The sequence below is a fragment of the Coffea arabica genome, chromosome 2e (genome assembly GCF_036785885.1).
Source record: "Coffea arabica cultivar ET-39 chromosome 2e, Coffea Arabica ET-39 HiFi, whole genome shotgun sequence".
In the NCBI taxonomy this organism is placed as follows: Eukaryota; Viridiplantae; Streptophyta; class Magnoliopsida; order Gentianales; family Rubiaceae; genus Coffea; species Coffea arabica.
The window spans coordinates 14715981-14730356 of record NC_092313.1 but is presented as its reverse complement, the minus strand read 5'-3'; the positions used below and the strand labels follow the sequence as shown (position 1 = coordinate 14730356).

The 14376-nt window shown below is 36.7% G+C and overlaps 1 protein-coding gene across 1 annotated transcript; it reads right to left on the bottom strand.

Annotated features, from left to right (window-relative positions):
• Positions 1–13648: 13648 nt before the first annotated feature.
• On the bottom strand, positions 13649–14125 carry LOC140036122 (uncharacterized). Its single transcript, XM_072077405.1, has one exon. The coding sequence runs from the start codon at positions 14123–14125 to the stop codon at positions 13649–13651; it is 477 nt and encodes a 158-aa protein (XP_071933506.1).
• Between the last annotated feature and the right edge of the window lie 251 nt (positions 14126–14376).

Here is a 14376-nt window from a genome sequence, read left to right as displayed (position 1 = left end):
GTACTTTTCGCCCTTTTTTTTTGGTAATTTTCTGCCCTTTTTTTTAACAAACTCGAAGGCCGCCTTGGGTAATATAACTGATGATTAAGGGGCCCAACCCGGTTTCTATGGTGCTCGATGGAATCATATGAATCACCACGGGTACAGGAAAAAAGCCCACTTTCATGATTGATTGAAATTTGAACTAGTGTTTCATAATACATACAAAAGATACAGTTACAAACATTGATAAAACATGGTATAACGAATTTTTATTTAATACTTTAATGAGTTGTGGTGAAAAGAAAATAAAAATAAAATTTTTACAACTTTCATATATGTAAAGACACAAAAAAATTCATCGTTATTGTGCCATTTGGAAGACGAGTCTCTCGCTATGAGAGCAATTTTCTCTCTATCCTAGAGAGAGAAAATCCCCCTCTGTGGTGTCCACATTTTCTTGAAAACTTCAAAAATTGAATTACCAATTTAGAAGCCAATCTTAAAACTTTTCATTCAAGGAAATTTACCGATCTCATCCATTATCTTTGGAATAGCGTTGGATTTTCTAGTGACAGTAGCCATAACTATTTCTATTTTCCAGTTCCTATTGAATAAGATGTGATAGCTTTCATATCTAATCACAATTTTCTTCTTCGTTGTGTTTTGCTAGTCTTAGTTATTTCTGCTTCTAATCTTGTTTTTGGTTTGTTTGTTTTGAATTAGGAGTAACTGGAATTGAACTTGTTGGGAGGTATTACAAGAACTCGGATTAGGTCCGGATCTGTGTGGGACTAGAAGCATATCGGAAACTATAGCGTGAGATTTGTGGGAAGGATCATGGAGAATATTGAAGAGGTATTAAGAAGATTCAAATTCTCAGAGGAGGAAAGAGATGGAGTTCATTTGGACAACAAAGAAATGGCTAAAGGTGTTCTGGAATGCAAACTGAGCTTGATTGGTAAAGTTTGGGGGGGAAAGCAGACAAATATTAGAGGAGTTAAGAGCTTCGCAAACAGTATGTGGTCACAGGTGAATAATCTGAAAGTAATGGAGATTGGACATAATTTGTTCCACTTTATTTTTGAGAAGGAGAATGATATAGAGGTAGTGATGAGCAAGAGGCCATGAATCTATGATGGTCAACCGTTAATTCTACTGCAGTGGAAAACTGGTTTGGAGAAAAATGAAGAAGCCCTGAGTAAAACATTAATTTGGGCCCAAATCCAGAATATACCCTTACACTGGGTCACGAAGGAAGCAAAAAAGAAGATTGGCATCATATTTCCAAAAGTAAATGAGGTGATCATTCCGCAGAGTAGAGGAAAAGAAAGTAAACATCTAAAAATTTTGGCTGAAATTGATCTTTCTATTCCATTACCTAAAGGGTTTATGGCCAATAGTAATGGTTTAAGAGGTGGATTGAATTTAAATATGAAAAATGTCTAAATTTCTATTTTGATTGTGGATTGATTAGACATAGTGAACGAAACTGTAGTAAAAAAGGAATGAATATAGGAAGGGAACTTCGGTATGAAAATTGGTTGAGAGCCAGTTATCCTCGAAATCCTACTAAGAAAAATGGAAATGGAAATGGGACTGGGGGTGTTAAAGAAGAGAGACACCAAACTCAGGACAATAGGAATGTAAAAAGAGATGAACATAAGTTGCTGCTAACCTATACAAAGAAATTCTATAAGGTGAGGAACTAAAACAAACTTCTGAGAAATAGTTGACTCTGAATACTGGTTTGATGAGTAGAAAGGTGAAGAGTACGCATGAAGAGAGCGAGACTGAAAGGGTTGAGAATGGGAAGGGAGATGGGAAACAGGGGGAAAAAGGATTAGGTAAGGCAGGAGGTAGGGACATTGGAAAGAGAAAGGGGAGTAGAAGAAAAAAAATGCAAATGGAACAGCAGGATGGAGGAAGTTTTGAGAAAACAGTGGAAGGAGCAGATGATCTGATGTGGATTGATGGTGTCCAGAGTAAGAATAATAAGGATAAGATTGCTAAGGAAATAATAGAAGAGAGGAAATGTGAGATAACATATGAGGGAGATGAAGGTAAAGTGGAGGTAGGAAAGCAAAAGGGTAGGGCTAAAGGGAATCAAATGGTAAGTAAGAGATGGAAAAGACTAGTGTTGGACGGGAGCAGGAGAAAACCACTGGTTGAGGCTAACAAAGAAGTTACTAGAACTAAAAAAGATAAAATAAAGGTGGAAATTATGGATTGAGAAAGAGATGAGGTGCAAGTAGGGAAGGAAAACTGTAAGAAAATCAGAGTTGAGAATGGAAATAGTGACTCGATGGAACTGTCCGAGGGATTAGAGCCCACTCTAAATGAGGCTTCAAGGTTTAAATGAAGGCTATGGTATGGAACTGTCAAGGTGTGGAGAACCCCTTGACAGTTCCTCAACTGATGGAGGTCATTAGACTCCATTATCCTTCATTAGTGTTCTTGTCAGAAACAAAGAAGAAAAAAATTAAAGCTATTTGAATAAAGTGAAACAGTGGATTAAATTTGACAATGTGTTTGTTGTTGATCTAATTGGTATGGCTGGGAGTTTGGTTGTATTATGAAAAAATGTGGTGCAAGTGAAAAAGTTTTTGTTTACAAGTTTTACTATTGAATTGCTAATAGAGGACAACGAAGTTAAGATTGACCGGTAGTGTATATGTGCTTATGCTAGTTCAGATGTAGGTGTTAGAAGAGAGCAGTGAAAATTATAACTAGAAGAAGCATAATATGGGGTAAGTACTGTGCTATAATGGGTGATCTCAATAACATTACCTCTAATGGTGAAAATGGAGAGGTAAATAGAGAGTTGAGGTAAGGTTCCAAGATTTTAACTCCTTCATAAATAATAATGAACTGGTTGACATTGGATTTGAAGAAATTCCTTGGACCTGGAGCAATAACTAGGGAAATGAGGAAGAGGTAAAAGAGAGGTTGGATAGGATATTATGAACTAAAGGCTGGATAGAAAAGATTGATAAGGCAAAATGTATACATGTAGAAACTGAGGGATCTGATCACTATATACTAGTTCTGGATACTAAGCCAATGGGAAAGAAATGGAAAAAAAGATTTATGTTTGATAGAGAATGGTTACAGCAAGAAAATATAGGGGAGGTAATAGGGAAAGCTTGGAGAGAACACCAACCAGGGTCCAGGTTATATAAAGTTCAATGTAAAATAAAAAAAGTCAGTGTATTTACTTAATTGGAGTAAAGGATGCTTTTGCAACTCTAAGAAACAGATAGAATTGGTTAAAAAGAAAATTAAAGAAGTCAATAAGAGTAAAACTAATGGTTATAGGATTAATTTGGCTGGTCTTAAGAGGAAACTGGCTGAAGCTTATAAAAGGAAAGAACTATATTGGAGTTAGAAGGTTAGGGTAAAGTGGTTAAAGGAGGGGGATAATGATACTAGCTATTTTCATGCTAAAATGACTGGTAAGAGGAAAATGAATAGGATTAATGTGTTGCAAAAAAGGAGTGGGAATTGGTGTGAGAATGAAGAGGAAACTTGCCAGGAAATCATAGACTATTTTAAGCAGATTTTTACTTCAGAAAAATTAGATGACTTTGCAAAAATTTTACAACGAGTCCCACGTACTATCCTTGCTAAGATTAATAGGAAGTTGACTAGAAAGTCACATATCAAAAAATTAGTCATGTAGTCTTTTTGATGCATCCAAACAAGTCTCCAGGGCCAAATGGTATGTCCCCTTTTTTCTTTCAAAAATTTTGGCAAATTGTTAAAACTAATGTTGTTAATACAGTGCAAAATTTCTTTCATTCTAGTCGTCTTCTTAAATCTATCAATGAGACCTTGATAAGCCTTGCTCCTAAAATTGACTCCCCTAGAACATTCAAAGAATTTAGACCTATTAGCTTGTACAATGTTATCTATAAAATCATTTCTAAAGTACTTACAAACAGATTCAAGAGTGTTTTGAACTACTGCATTAGTTATTCCCAATCTGTCTTTGTTCTTGGAAGACAGATTTTAAATAATATTCTGATTGCTCATGAAAGGGTTCACTTTCTAAAAAATAATAGGACTGGGAGAGATGGTTATATGGCTATCAAACTAGATATGTTTAAGGTTTATGACAGAGTAGAATGGGTGTTTTTGGCCAAAATAATATTGAAAATGGATTTCTGTCCCAGGTGGATATAATGGATTATGGAGTGTATTACTAGTATAACCTATTCTGTAAACATTAATGGTGAGAAAACTGGTTTCATTAGGCCAAGTAGGGTTTGAGACAAAGGGACCTTTTATCCTCTTATTTGTTTCTAATTTGTCCTGAGGGATTTTCCTCCTTGTTAAAGCAAGCAAATGTATAGGGAAGATTGACAGGAATGAAGATTGCTCAAGGGTCTCCTAGCCTATTTCACTTATTTTTTGCAGATGACTCGTTGATTTTTTGTAAAGCAAGTGCTGAAGAGGCAGGGCAACTAAGGAGAATACTAAATGTGTACGAATGAGCTTCTGGTTAGCTGATCAATGTAAAGAAATCATCACTGTTCTTCAGCGGGAATGTGCAAGATAGGAAAAGAGAAGGAGTGATGAAAGAGTTGCAAGGAGTGAAACAGGTTCTGCAAAGTAACTATCTGGGGTTGCCTTTGGTCATTGGAAGATCCAAGAGATAAGTTTTTGACTTTATAAGGCAAAAAGTAATTGCAAGGCTAAAGGGATGGAAGGAGAAATTATTGAGTTGCTCAAATCTGTCATAATGGCACTGCCTACTTATGTCATATCCTGTTGTTTTTTACCAAAGATTTTGTGCAAGGAAGTATGTTCAGAATTGACAAAGTTTTGATGGGGGTAGAAGGAAAATAAACATAAAGTTCACTGGTTGAGTTGGGGAAGAATGACAAAAGTCAAAGCAAAAAGAGGGTTAGGTTTTAGAGAGTTACATGAATTTAACTTGACATTGTTGGCAAAGTAGCTTTGGAGAATTTTGGCTAGGCCTAATTTACTGGTGAGCAAAATAATGAAAGCTAGATACTTTAAGGGAACATCTATTTGGAAGACAAAGAGTTCTGGTGCTGACTCATGGTGTTGGAAAAGTTTTTTGAATGCAAAGGAACAACTGGAGGAAGGAATAAGGAAGCGAGTGGGAGATGAAAAATCTATAAACATATGGGAGGATAGATGACTCCCAGAAACTGAGGATGGAATAGTTAAGGCTAAGGATGTGGAGGGTATAAAGGTTCAGAGAGTGAGTGAGCTTATTAAGGATGGGAAGTGGGATAAGGAGCTGATTGCTCAGGTCTTTGAAGAGGAGAAAGGGAGAAAAATAATGAGAATTCCACTCAGTGTGCAACCTATGAAAAACAGAATATACTGGGTAATGTCAAGTACTGGGGTATATACAGTAAAATCAAGATACATATTGGCAAAAAACATGAAAAGAAGGGAGGGTCAGTGGAGGTCAGGTGCAGAATTCAGCTACAGAAGTAGAAGTGCAACACAAAGCTAGAATTTTTTATGGGGATTGAACATGAAGCATAAAATTAAGCATTTCATCTGGAGATGCCTGCAAGAAATTTTACCAGTGAATACAGTAATAAATGGAAGATGCTCAGAAGGAAATCATATATGCAAGTGTTGTGGGGAAAGCCCAGAAACCATTGAACATATGTTGTTTTTTTGTAGCAATGCCAAGTCTATCTGGAAAGCTGCTTCACTGAGCTGGAAGGGTCTGGAGATTTACAAAAATAATTTTGGCATTGATGGGAAGAACTAAAAGAGGCTATGAACAAGGAGAATGGAAGAAAGTGTATTGTTCTGAATGCAAATTTGCTTTGACAAATCTGAAAATCAAGAAACGAGAGGCAATTTAATGACAAAGGAAGGGACCCAATGGTAGCAACTAATAAAGCGATAATGGAATGGAAGGAGTACCAAGAAACTCAGGATGCAGAGATAGAAATTGGGGAATGTATTGAGAGCAAAGAAGAAGTGTGGAGTGGTTGGAAGAAACCAAAGGAGAATTGGGTTAAGATGAATTCTGATGCAGCTCTACCCCAAAAAATTGATAAAGTAGGCTGGAGAATAGTTGCGGGGAACTGGCAAAAAAAGGTACTGGGAGCTTGGGTAGTGCCAAACTCAAGCTGCTAAAATCCAAAGCTAGAGGAAGCATTGGCGTTAAGAACTGCTAGGCTAGTGGCGAAGCAGCAAGGATGGAGAATAGTGAAATTTCAAACAGATTGTATGCAGGTTGTGAATGGGATAAGTAGAGAGGAAGATGATGTAATCATTTCAACAGTAGCATCTGATATCAGGAAACTTAAGTCCAACTTTGATGAATGTTGTTTTACCTTTACTAGAAGGGTAAACAGCTTTGTCAGTCATAAATTAGCTAAGATGGCTATTAACTTGAAGGAATCTGCTAAAAGGACAGATGACTTCCCAGTCTGGCTGCTTGAGTTAGCACAAGCAGATTGTAAGGGCAGTTGTTCATCTCTTATATAATCTAGGTTAGACTATTAATAAAGTATTGCCGTTTCGATAAATATATATATATATATATATATATATATATATATATATATTGTACCATTTGGAAATCTCATGCAATTTCTTTTTCTTGGATCGTACCTCTGGTGAGAAATAAGAAACAATCATCCGCTGATTCTTAATCTGTAAAATATTGCTGATAATACAAAAATGTTTTTATTTATTTGCAAATTGGCCTTCAGCAAAAAGAGAAAAGAAAATTCAAATACAGAATAAACTTTTTTTATGTGCAGCGAGATGAGACCAATTAATTCAGTTCCCAAACTAGTCTTAATTAGAAAAGTAAGTAGATGCTCCAAATCTAATTTCTTCTGGAATATAAAAAATGCACTGTAACGATTTGATATACATAAATGAGATGACAAGGTAATTAGAAAATTTGTTAACTGAAAACGTCGAATTTATTTGATGAAAAAAAGCTTTTTAAACAAGACCTTAGTGTATATATACAATTACAAATGCTATCCTGTCAGATATGCATACAAACAAAACCCAAATACGTACTGATCAAAAGTTAAATCCCAAAAATAAGTACCAAAAGTTTAACCATGTATCATTGGTATTTAAGACAAAACAAACGAATTTCCTATCATGTGTGCAAACCACAATAAAAAAACTGTCTGCGTATATCCGATAACCCTCGAATTAACTTTTCCGCAAGAGAGATAAGAATTAAACAAAAGAGACCCAAAACTGTCATAGAGAAACAAGCCCCGCACTGAAATCTGTCGTGCTTACCAAAGCAAGGTAAGACAAAACTCTGAAATGAAGTTACAAAATAAGGCTAATTATACTACACGCACCAGGAAGGGGAAAAGAAAAGAGGATAATACCATAGAACGAGGGAACGGCTGCATAAAATGATAAAAATGGTAAAGATGAGAAACATTCTTAACAACTGTCTAGTACAAGTCCGATGAATAGAAATAGGAAAGATTGATCTAATCATCCAAATGAAACACTTTAGAATTCTAAATCAAATTCCACAATGTCCAAATCGAATATTTTTGCACTGTAAATCAAACTACACAATGCCCATCAGATATTAACACTTAAACAGAATCAGAATTTGAGCACCATAATTAACAAATCACATCTAAATCCGAAACTTCACTAATTCAAAGTTCATCATCCCTGATACCACCTATCAGGAATGCCTACAAGGAATAACAGTTCCAACAAGTTGTAACCCTCAAAAATCAATCACCTTCATCCTGTGGTTATACATATACACTAGAGATCATCATACTAGCTACAGCTAGAAGAACGAATCCAATCCAAGAAATCAGAAGTAGACTACCATGATTCTTCTTTTTCTTCTCTTTTTTTTTTTTCCCTTTTTCTTCAGCGATCAAAAGGCCCATTGGGATCAAGCTGTTTGCACAAACCAAGGTACGTAAGATAAAGGACACGATCTTTGGCCCCCGTACGATGATTCTTGCACTACTACAAAAATGTCATTTTATGACATTTAAAAGCGTCATTATAGCTCGATGTAATGACGTTTGAACTATAATGACGCTCTGCTAGAAACGTCGTCCATTCCAGCGTCACTATAAGTTCATGACAGTTATATGAGTCCTAATTTGTAGTTCTATTGGCATTTATAAACGTTATTATTTATCGTTTTAATGACACTTTTAAATGACAAGAAATGCTGGAGAACGGTTAAGGTTATATGAATCTAAAGTGATACTCGATGCCTGTCATTTATTGGATCTATCATGACGCTTCTATTATGTAAGTACAATAAGATAGTATGACACATTCGCCGTATAAGTAAAATGAAATATTATGACACTTTCATGGTGTAACTAGATTAGATTGTTCTGACACTTGTTAATATGAAATTTTGTGAATATTATGAACCGCAAAACTCGAAGTGGTGACACTTTTAAGTGTCAATACATCATATTGCATTAGCCCTGTATCCCATCCGAGGTTTTATACCCAAAAGTAGAATCACATTTCATCCTGCCTACACAATATAGATTCTAATTTTTGCAATAATAAAGTTATTACTACCACCTTATAAAGGAAAACCAAGGCGATTTACATTTTCATAGTAATCACTGCAATACAAGTAGCCAAAATGGTGCAAAAGTACTGCATTGATCCAAGCAACTGACATTGCTGCTATGTCAACAAATTACATGCCAATTCAGAGATTTTTCAAAAGTTATGAGTATTACAGTAGCATTGCCAATACATATCAAAGAAGCAATAGTTCAACAAGAACTCAACAAAAAAAGCATTGACAATGTCTTCAAAAAATAGCCATTTGACCCAAGGACGATCCTTTAGTTTTCTTCAAGAATCACCTACAAGTGTCATAAACCAAGAAATAGAAGTTACAATCACATCTACAGCTCTTCTTTTACAGTTTTAATGTTAGAAAATAAATAAAAGCTAAGTTAACCAAATGATAAAGATAAGATAAAAAGATTACCAGGTTTATTGGCCAAGCAACAGCTACTCCAATTGCATCTCCAATCTTGAGAAAATTATGGTATGGCCTCATTAGCTCTTCATCATTCTCCACAGGCACATTCACATGAATTTCACACCAATGTGATCCCAAAGGTATGTCACCAACTTCAGCAGTTGGATCCAAATTTCTAACCACACCAACAGCACAAATTTCTTGTGGGGAAAGTGCCACAAAACCTTGTGGGGAACCTTTCTTTTTTCACCAGTAGGATCATCCTTTGTTCCTTCCCACCGTAGATGCTTACAAGTGTCACATTTTATCTTTGATTCATCTTTTCCCCAATACAATGTGCAATCATTAGGACATGCATCATATTTTTCGTATCCAAGTCCTAGTTCTTTCATTGTTTTTTTTGCTTCATAATAAGAATTGGGTAGATTTACACCTTCTGGGAGTGCTTGCCTCAACAAATCAAGAAGTGTATTAAATACAGAATCGGGCATTTTGCTGAGACATTTAATATGTAACAAGCGGACCAGAAAAGATAGTTTAGAGAATTGCGGGCAATCTGGATAAAGGGGCTGCTTCGAATCATTTATTAAATTGTAGAATTTTTCTGCCTCAATATTCGGCTGTTCTGGTTCTAATCTTTCTCCCACATCTAGGTTCTGGTTTAGAACTCCTACTGCATCTTGTAACAACCCCTGCATATCATCTATGGGATTGAGTGGTGGAACTTCATTTGATGAGCCATGTGAAGATGTATGATGCAAATTCGAAGATAGCTCTCCATGAGCTAACCATTGAGTATATCCCTTAATAAATCCTTTCCATATCAAGTGTGATTTGGCCTGCTCTCTCGTGACAAATACCCCATTCCCACACCTAATGCATGGGCATAAAATCATCTCCCCTATACTTCCATTTGTAAATGCAAAATCAAGAAAATCTTCTAAACCAGCTTTATACTCATCACTTGATCGTGACATACTCATCCATCTTTTATCCATGTTCACATAGATTCTAATTATAAAAAAAAAAAAAAAGCTTCATTAGCATCTACAAGATAGTTCTACCTAAACTATTACTGATTTTTGCATAAAATATTTACTTAGATAAGAAAACTAATTTCAATGAGATTAATAGAAGACACAAATCACTCACGAAATATCTTCTAAAGTAAAGATACCAAAAGTATCAAAACAGAATGTTAGCACCAATCCAAGTGTTCTAGACATATCAGAACAGAATCTTCACATATCCAGGTGTTCTAGACATTTGAGTAATAAGAACTAATCCAAAAGTATCAAAACAGAATAATATCAAAAGGAAAGACGGCAAAAGTTCAATTCCAGATTGTAACACACAAACTATAAAACATATGGTAGGTACAAAAGAACTTTTCTTAACTCCCTCCAAACTAGAAACTTTTTAAGAAGTACCTGGATCAATTTCTCAACTCCCTCCAATCTATCAACAGTGTATTGCCCAGAGAACTGCAAACCAAAAAATTATTTGGGCAGTAAATACATATATCAAAGAACCAAATAACAATACTCTGACATAAACTAGCTTACCTGATTTGATATGGAAGGCTGGTAACCCTTCACAGGAGTGTTGAAACCTAAGTTTGGCACATTAACTGAAGTACTGGTATTTTCTTGCAACTTCTATAGGAAGAAAATGAAAAAGATCAATTGAAAGAACCATCAGAAACCAAAAAAATGTTTCATAATCATGCCTAATGGCATGTGAGATATGCAAACATTTGAAGCCTATCTCATAAAAACTTGGATTAATACCATTAATACCCGTAACCTGGTATTGTAGCAGTGCACGTATAAACAATCAGCAAAGTGGTTTGCAATCTCATTATACTTAGTGACAGGCCTGAACTTACAAAAAAGGAAAGCTAATCTTCCAATTCAAAAACTGAAAAAAATGAAACTTGGAAGAAATAGAGTGAACAACTACAATTCATTTGCGCACTTGCCATGCTATAACATGCTCCTACTGAATCTTCACCCAGGCATATTAATCAATACAGGGTAAACGGACATTTGTATACGTGCAGTAAAAGTGTCTTATATATACCTACCATATGGCCTAAAAATTTTACCCTTTCACCACCTCACACTCCATGCTAAAGTGAAACTGTTAATAATTAGAAATAAAATTTAAAAAGTGACTCCTTAGAATCCTCACTGCTATTAGTACAATCTTATAATTGAGTTTAACGAGTTATTAGTTCTCAAAAGGTAGCCTATGAGATTGGAAATGAGTAAATTCAAAATGATACATTTCATGATTTTTTTTTTCAAAACAGTGATACCATTCCAACTGGATGATTCTGGTACTAGGTAAGTGGGGTTTCCCCACAACAAATATTATGTGGGCAAAACAAGACACACTGAAAAACTCTGTTAATTCTGCCATATTGCGTCCGCCACATACTAGAGCCCAATTTAGAGACCCTGTTGACTGCCTGGTTAGGCATGAGTGAGCAAGAGAGGGAGGTGAAGGATCCTATAATTGAGGCCATGGCTGGATCAAGAGAGAAAAATGGATCTGAAGAGAGGAAAAGAAGGAAGGAAAATTGGGAAAGGAACGAAGTAGCGGAGAGCACGAAGAGTGTGTATTGTTTACTTTGAGCCCCTTCAGCATAGATCAATCTCTCAATTAATTGCTTTTTTTTTTCTAATTTCAGTGAGTTGAAGGATCAAAAAATTTCGAAACAAAATTTTTTCCTTTCTTAAGCAGAAAAGGACTACATGCATTCTTAGTTAAAATAAACATATCCTTCAACAGTATCCTGACATGAGGAATGCCTTTTGTTGCCTTTTCATTCGGAAGCAAAAGCAAATATTTGTGGGAGGAAAAATTCCAAGTCATACAACCTGTGTCAAAGAAGAAGACAGCAAACAGGTGATCTGTGTAAGAGCAACGCACTGGCAGAAGGGATTTAGATGTTTACAGTACATTGGAATCAATGTTTCCTTCCAAATGAGGAGAAGTGTGTGGGTTTTGAAGCATGATGTGAAAGATGGGTGATGAAATTCTCGGGGAAGTTTCCAACGGCAGAACCAGCAGAACAGAACTGTAAAATCCATAGTAATGAAGGACAGGGATTCACTTGACAGGTGTTATTGCTGCCAAAAGTCATTTTGTGGTCGGAGATGTACACATTAGCAAATGGTAGGAAGAGGAGATTTTGCAAAATGAAAGCAAGTGGTTGGTGGTTACATTCATCACAATAATCTTATTAACTATAAAGGTTGCACCACAAGGACAGCTATAAAGGTTGTCACATGGAATTTGAATCTTCCTTTTTATTCTGTTCTTTTTTTTTTGGGTCAGTTTGATTAATTCATCCATAACATCCCCTTTTATTCATCCCCAATTAACCCAATTTCACATACGCTGCTGTTGCAGAATTAGTATTACTCACAATTCAAGGTAAAAGCACTCATTTACAAAATTTAGATTCCGTCTTACCTGAATTTTCCTTATGCAAGAAAGGAACAGCAATATCAGAAGTAAAAGCATCCTAGATACAAAATTTAGTTGTCAAATGGAGCAGCTAGACATCGGATGCTGTCCTTCAAAATGAGGAATCATTTGGATCTTTAAGACAAATTCAAAAAAGCTACCATCTTAAGTTTTACTGTATGACACTATGTCTAAGTACTCTTGGAGAGCTGTTATGCTTCTTTGCAACAGAAAAAACATAAACAAAAGATAAGAAACCAGAAAACCTGAAAATCACCATAACTGAAGAAACCGTCGCTTACCAACTCCACAATGCAGAACGATATCAGAAAATTTCCGAATAAACATACGAAATAGTGTATCAGACGAATTGAAAGGCCAGTTTTGTTTCCCTACAATTTTCCCATCCACATCTACTCTTCCTGCCATTTCGTCTTCCCCAAATCCTTAACCCTCTGTCACCCACCTTGCTCCTACCCCATTTCCCATGCGTTCCCGGAGAAGAAATAAAGTAATAAAAAAAAAGCTATCAATTTTGTTGCAAATGTATAGGTTACCTGGTAGTAATCTTCCTTCAGATGGCAATTTTCAACGAACACCGTAGCTCCACTGTTGCTAAAAACCCAGATACCAATTCCCGTTCAAACTCCATGCTAAAAACTCCATGATGTTGTTGATTAAGCTACCTTCTTAAAGGTTTACCTGTTTGTCTTCAAATTGGAGAGAGTTAAAAATCGGGTGGAAGAAAGAGAAAGAAACAAGGGATTCGGTGGTGAGAGGGGCGAAGGATTTAGGTTTTTTACAGAGAGTTTATTTGATTGAGGGTTTTAGGAGAGAGCACTCGGATGAAAAAAGAGTAAAGTACATTGGATTCATTGGAGTAGTTAGAATATTTCCCCCAAAAAAATGGCGCCGAAGTGTAGCGCCATTCTCTTTGCCGTTTTTGTTTTTCATTTTTTACTTCTATTTGGATAAGTTAGAGTGATACGATGTCGTACTGGTCATTTTCTTTGTCACTTTAATGACGTTCCTTACTGCATGTTACATTAACTTGCTGTTGTGACACTTTTAGGAAAATGTCATATTAAGTGTGTGACTAAAGGTGCTTTTTGTAGTAGTGTTGGTATGCTTGCAGAAATATTTAAGCTGCTCCAACGTACAACAACCAAGCATCTGACCCAAGAGCAAGAACAACCAATTAATGGCTTTCTTCTTTTAGGGAATGATGGGCTTAACGCAATTGTCTTGTTCACATAACTTGCAAGCTGGTAGAACCGGGTTCATCCAAACCCCAGGGGCTCTGTCATGCATGCCGCTTTTGTTCTCAGCAATGAAACTCCCAACTTCAATGAACTTTTCCGTCAAATCGTACTCCATCTCGTACCGCTTTTCGCATCTTTTGCATTGGACTTCCCCGCTGATCTTGAAGATTTGTTTTGATAACAAATAGTTGAGGCTGTAGACTGAGGCGCGACGGGTGGTGGCCCATGGGAACGGTGCAGGAACCGTTTCGCTCTTCCCTTCGTGTGGTGCTTGGGAAGGGTTTCGGCGGGGGCGAGCCGGGCGGGACTGACCAGCCGAGGCCGAGGAAGGTTCTTGACGATGAACTACTGCTCGCAGCGTGGGGAGTGATGATGTGTCAGGGAGAAGATGAGGCGACTGCGTCTGCTGAGGCATTGGCACGGGCGGCATGTAGAGAGGGTAGGATGGCGGCGGCGGCGGCTGGGGTATGAATGGCTGATGTTGTTGCATGGAGGGGGTGGCGGAAGTGGTGGTTGTTGGTGTATTGGGGAATGTTTTCGGGGCCTGATGGCTGCTGGGCGAAACGAAAGGGAAAGGGTTAAAAGATCATTGTCGTCATCTTCAACGAGGTGATCAGAAGAAGAGAATTTTCTTGGGATCTGAAATTCATGGTGGTTGTTGTTGTCGTTGGTTTTTCTCTT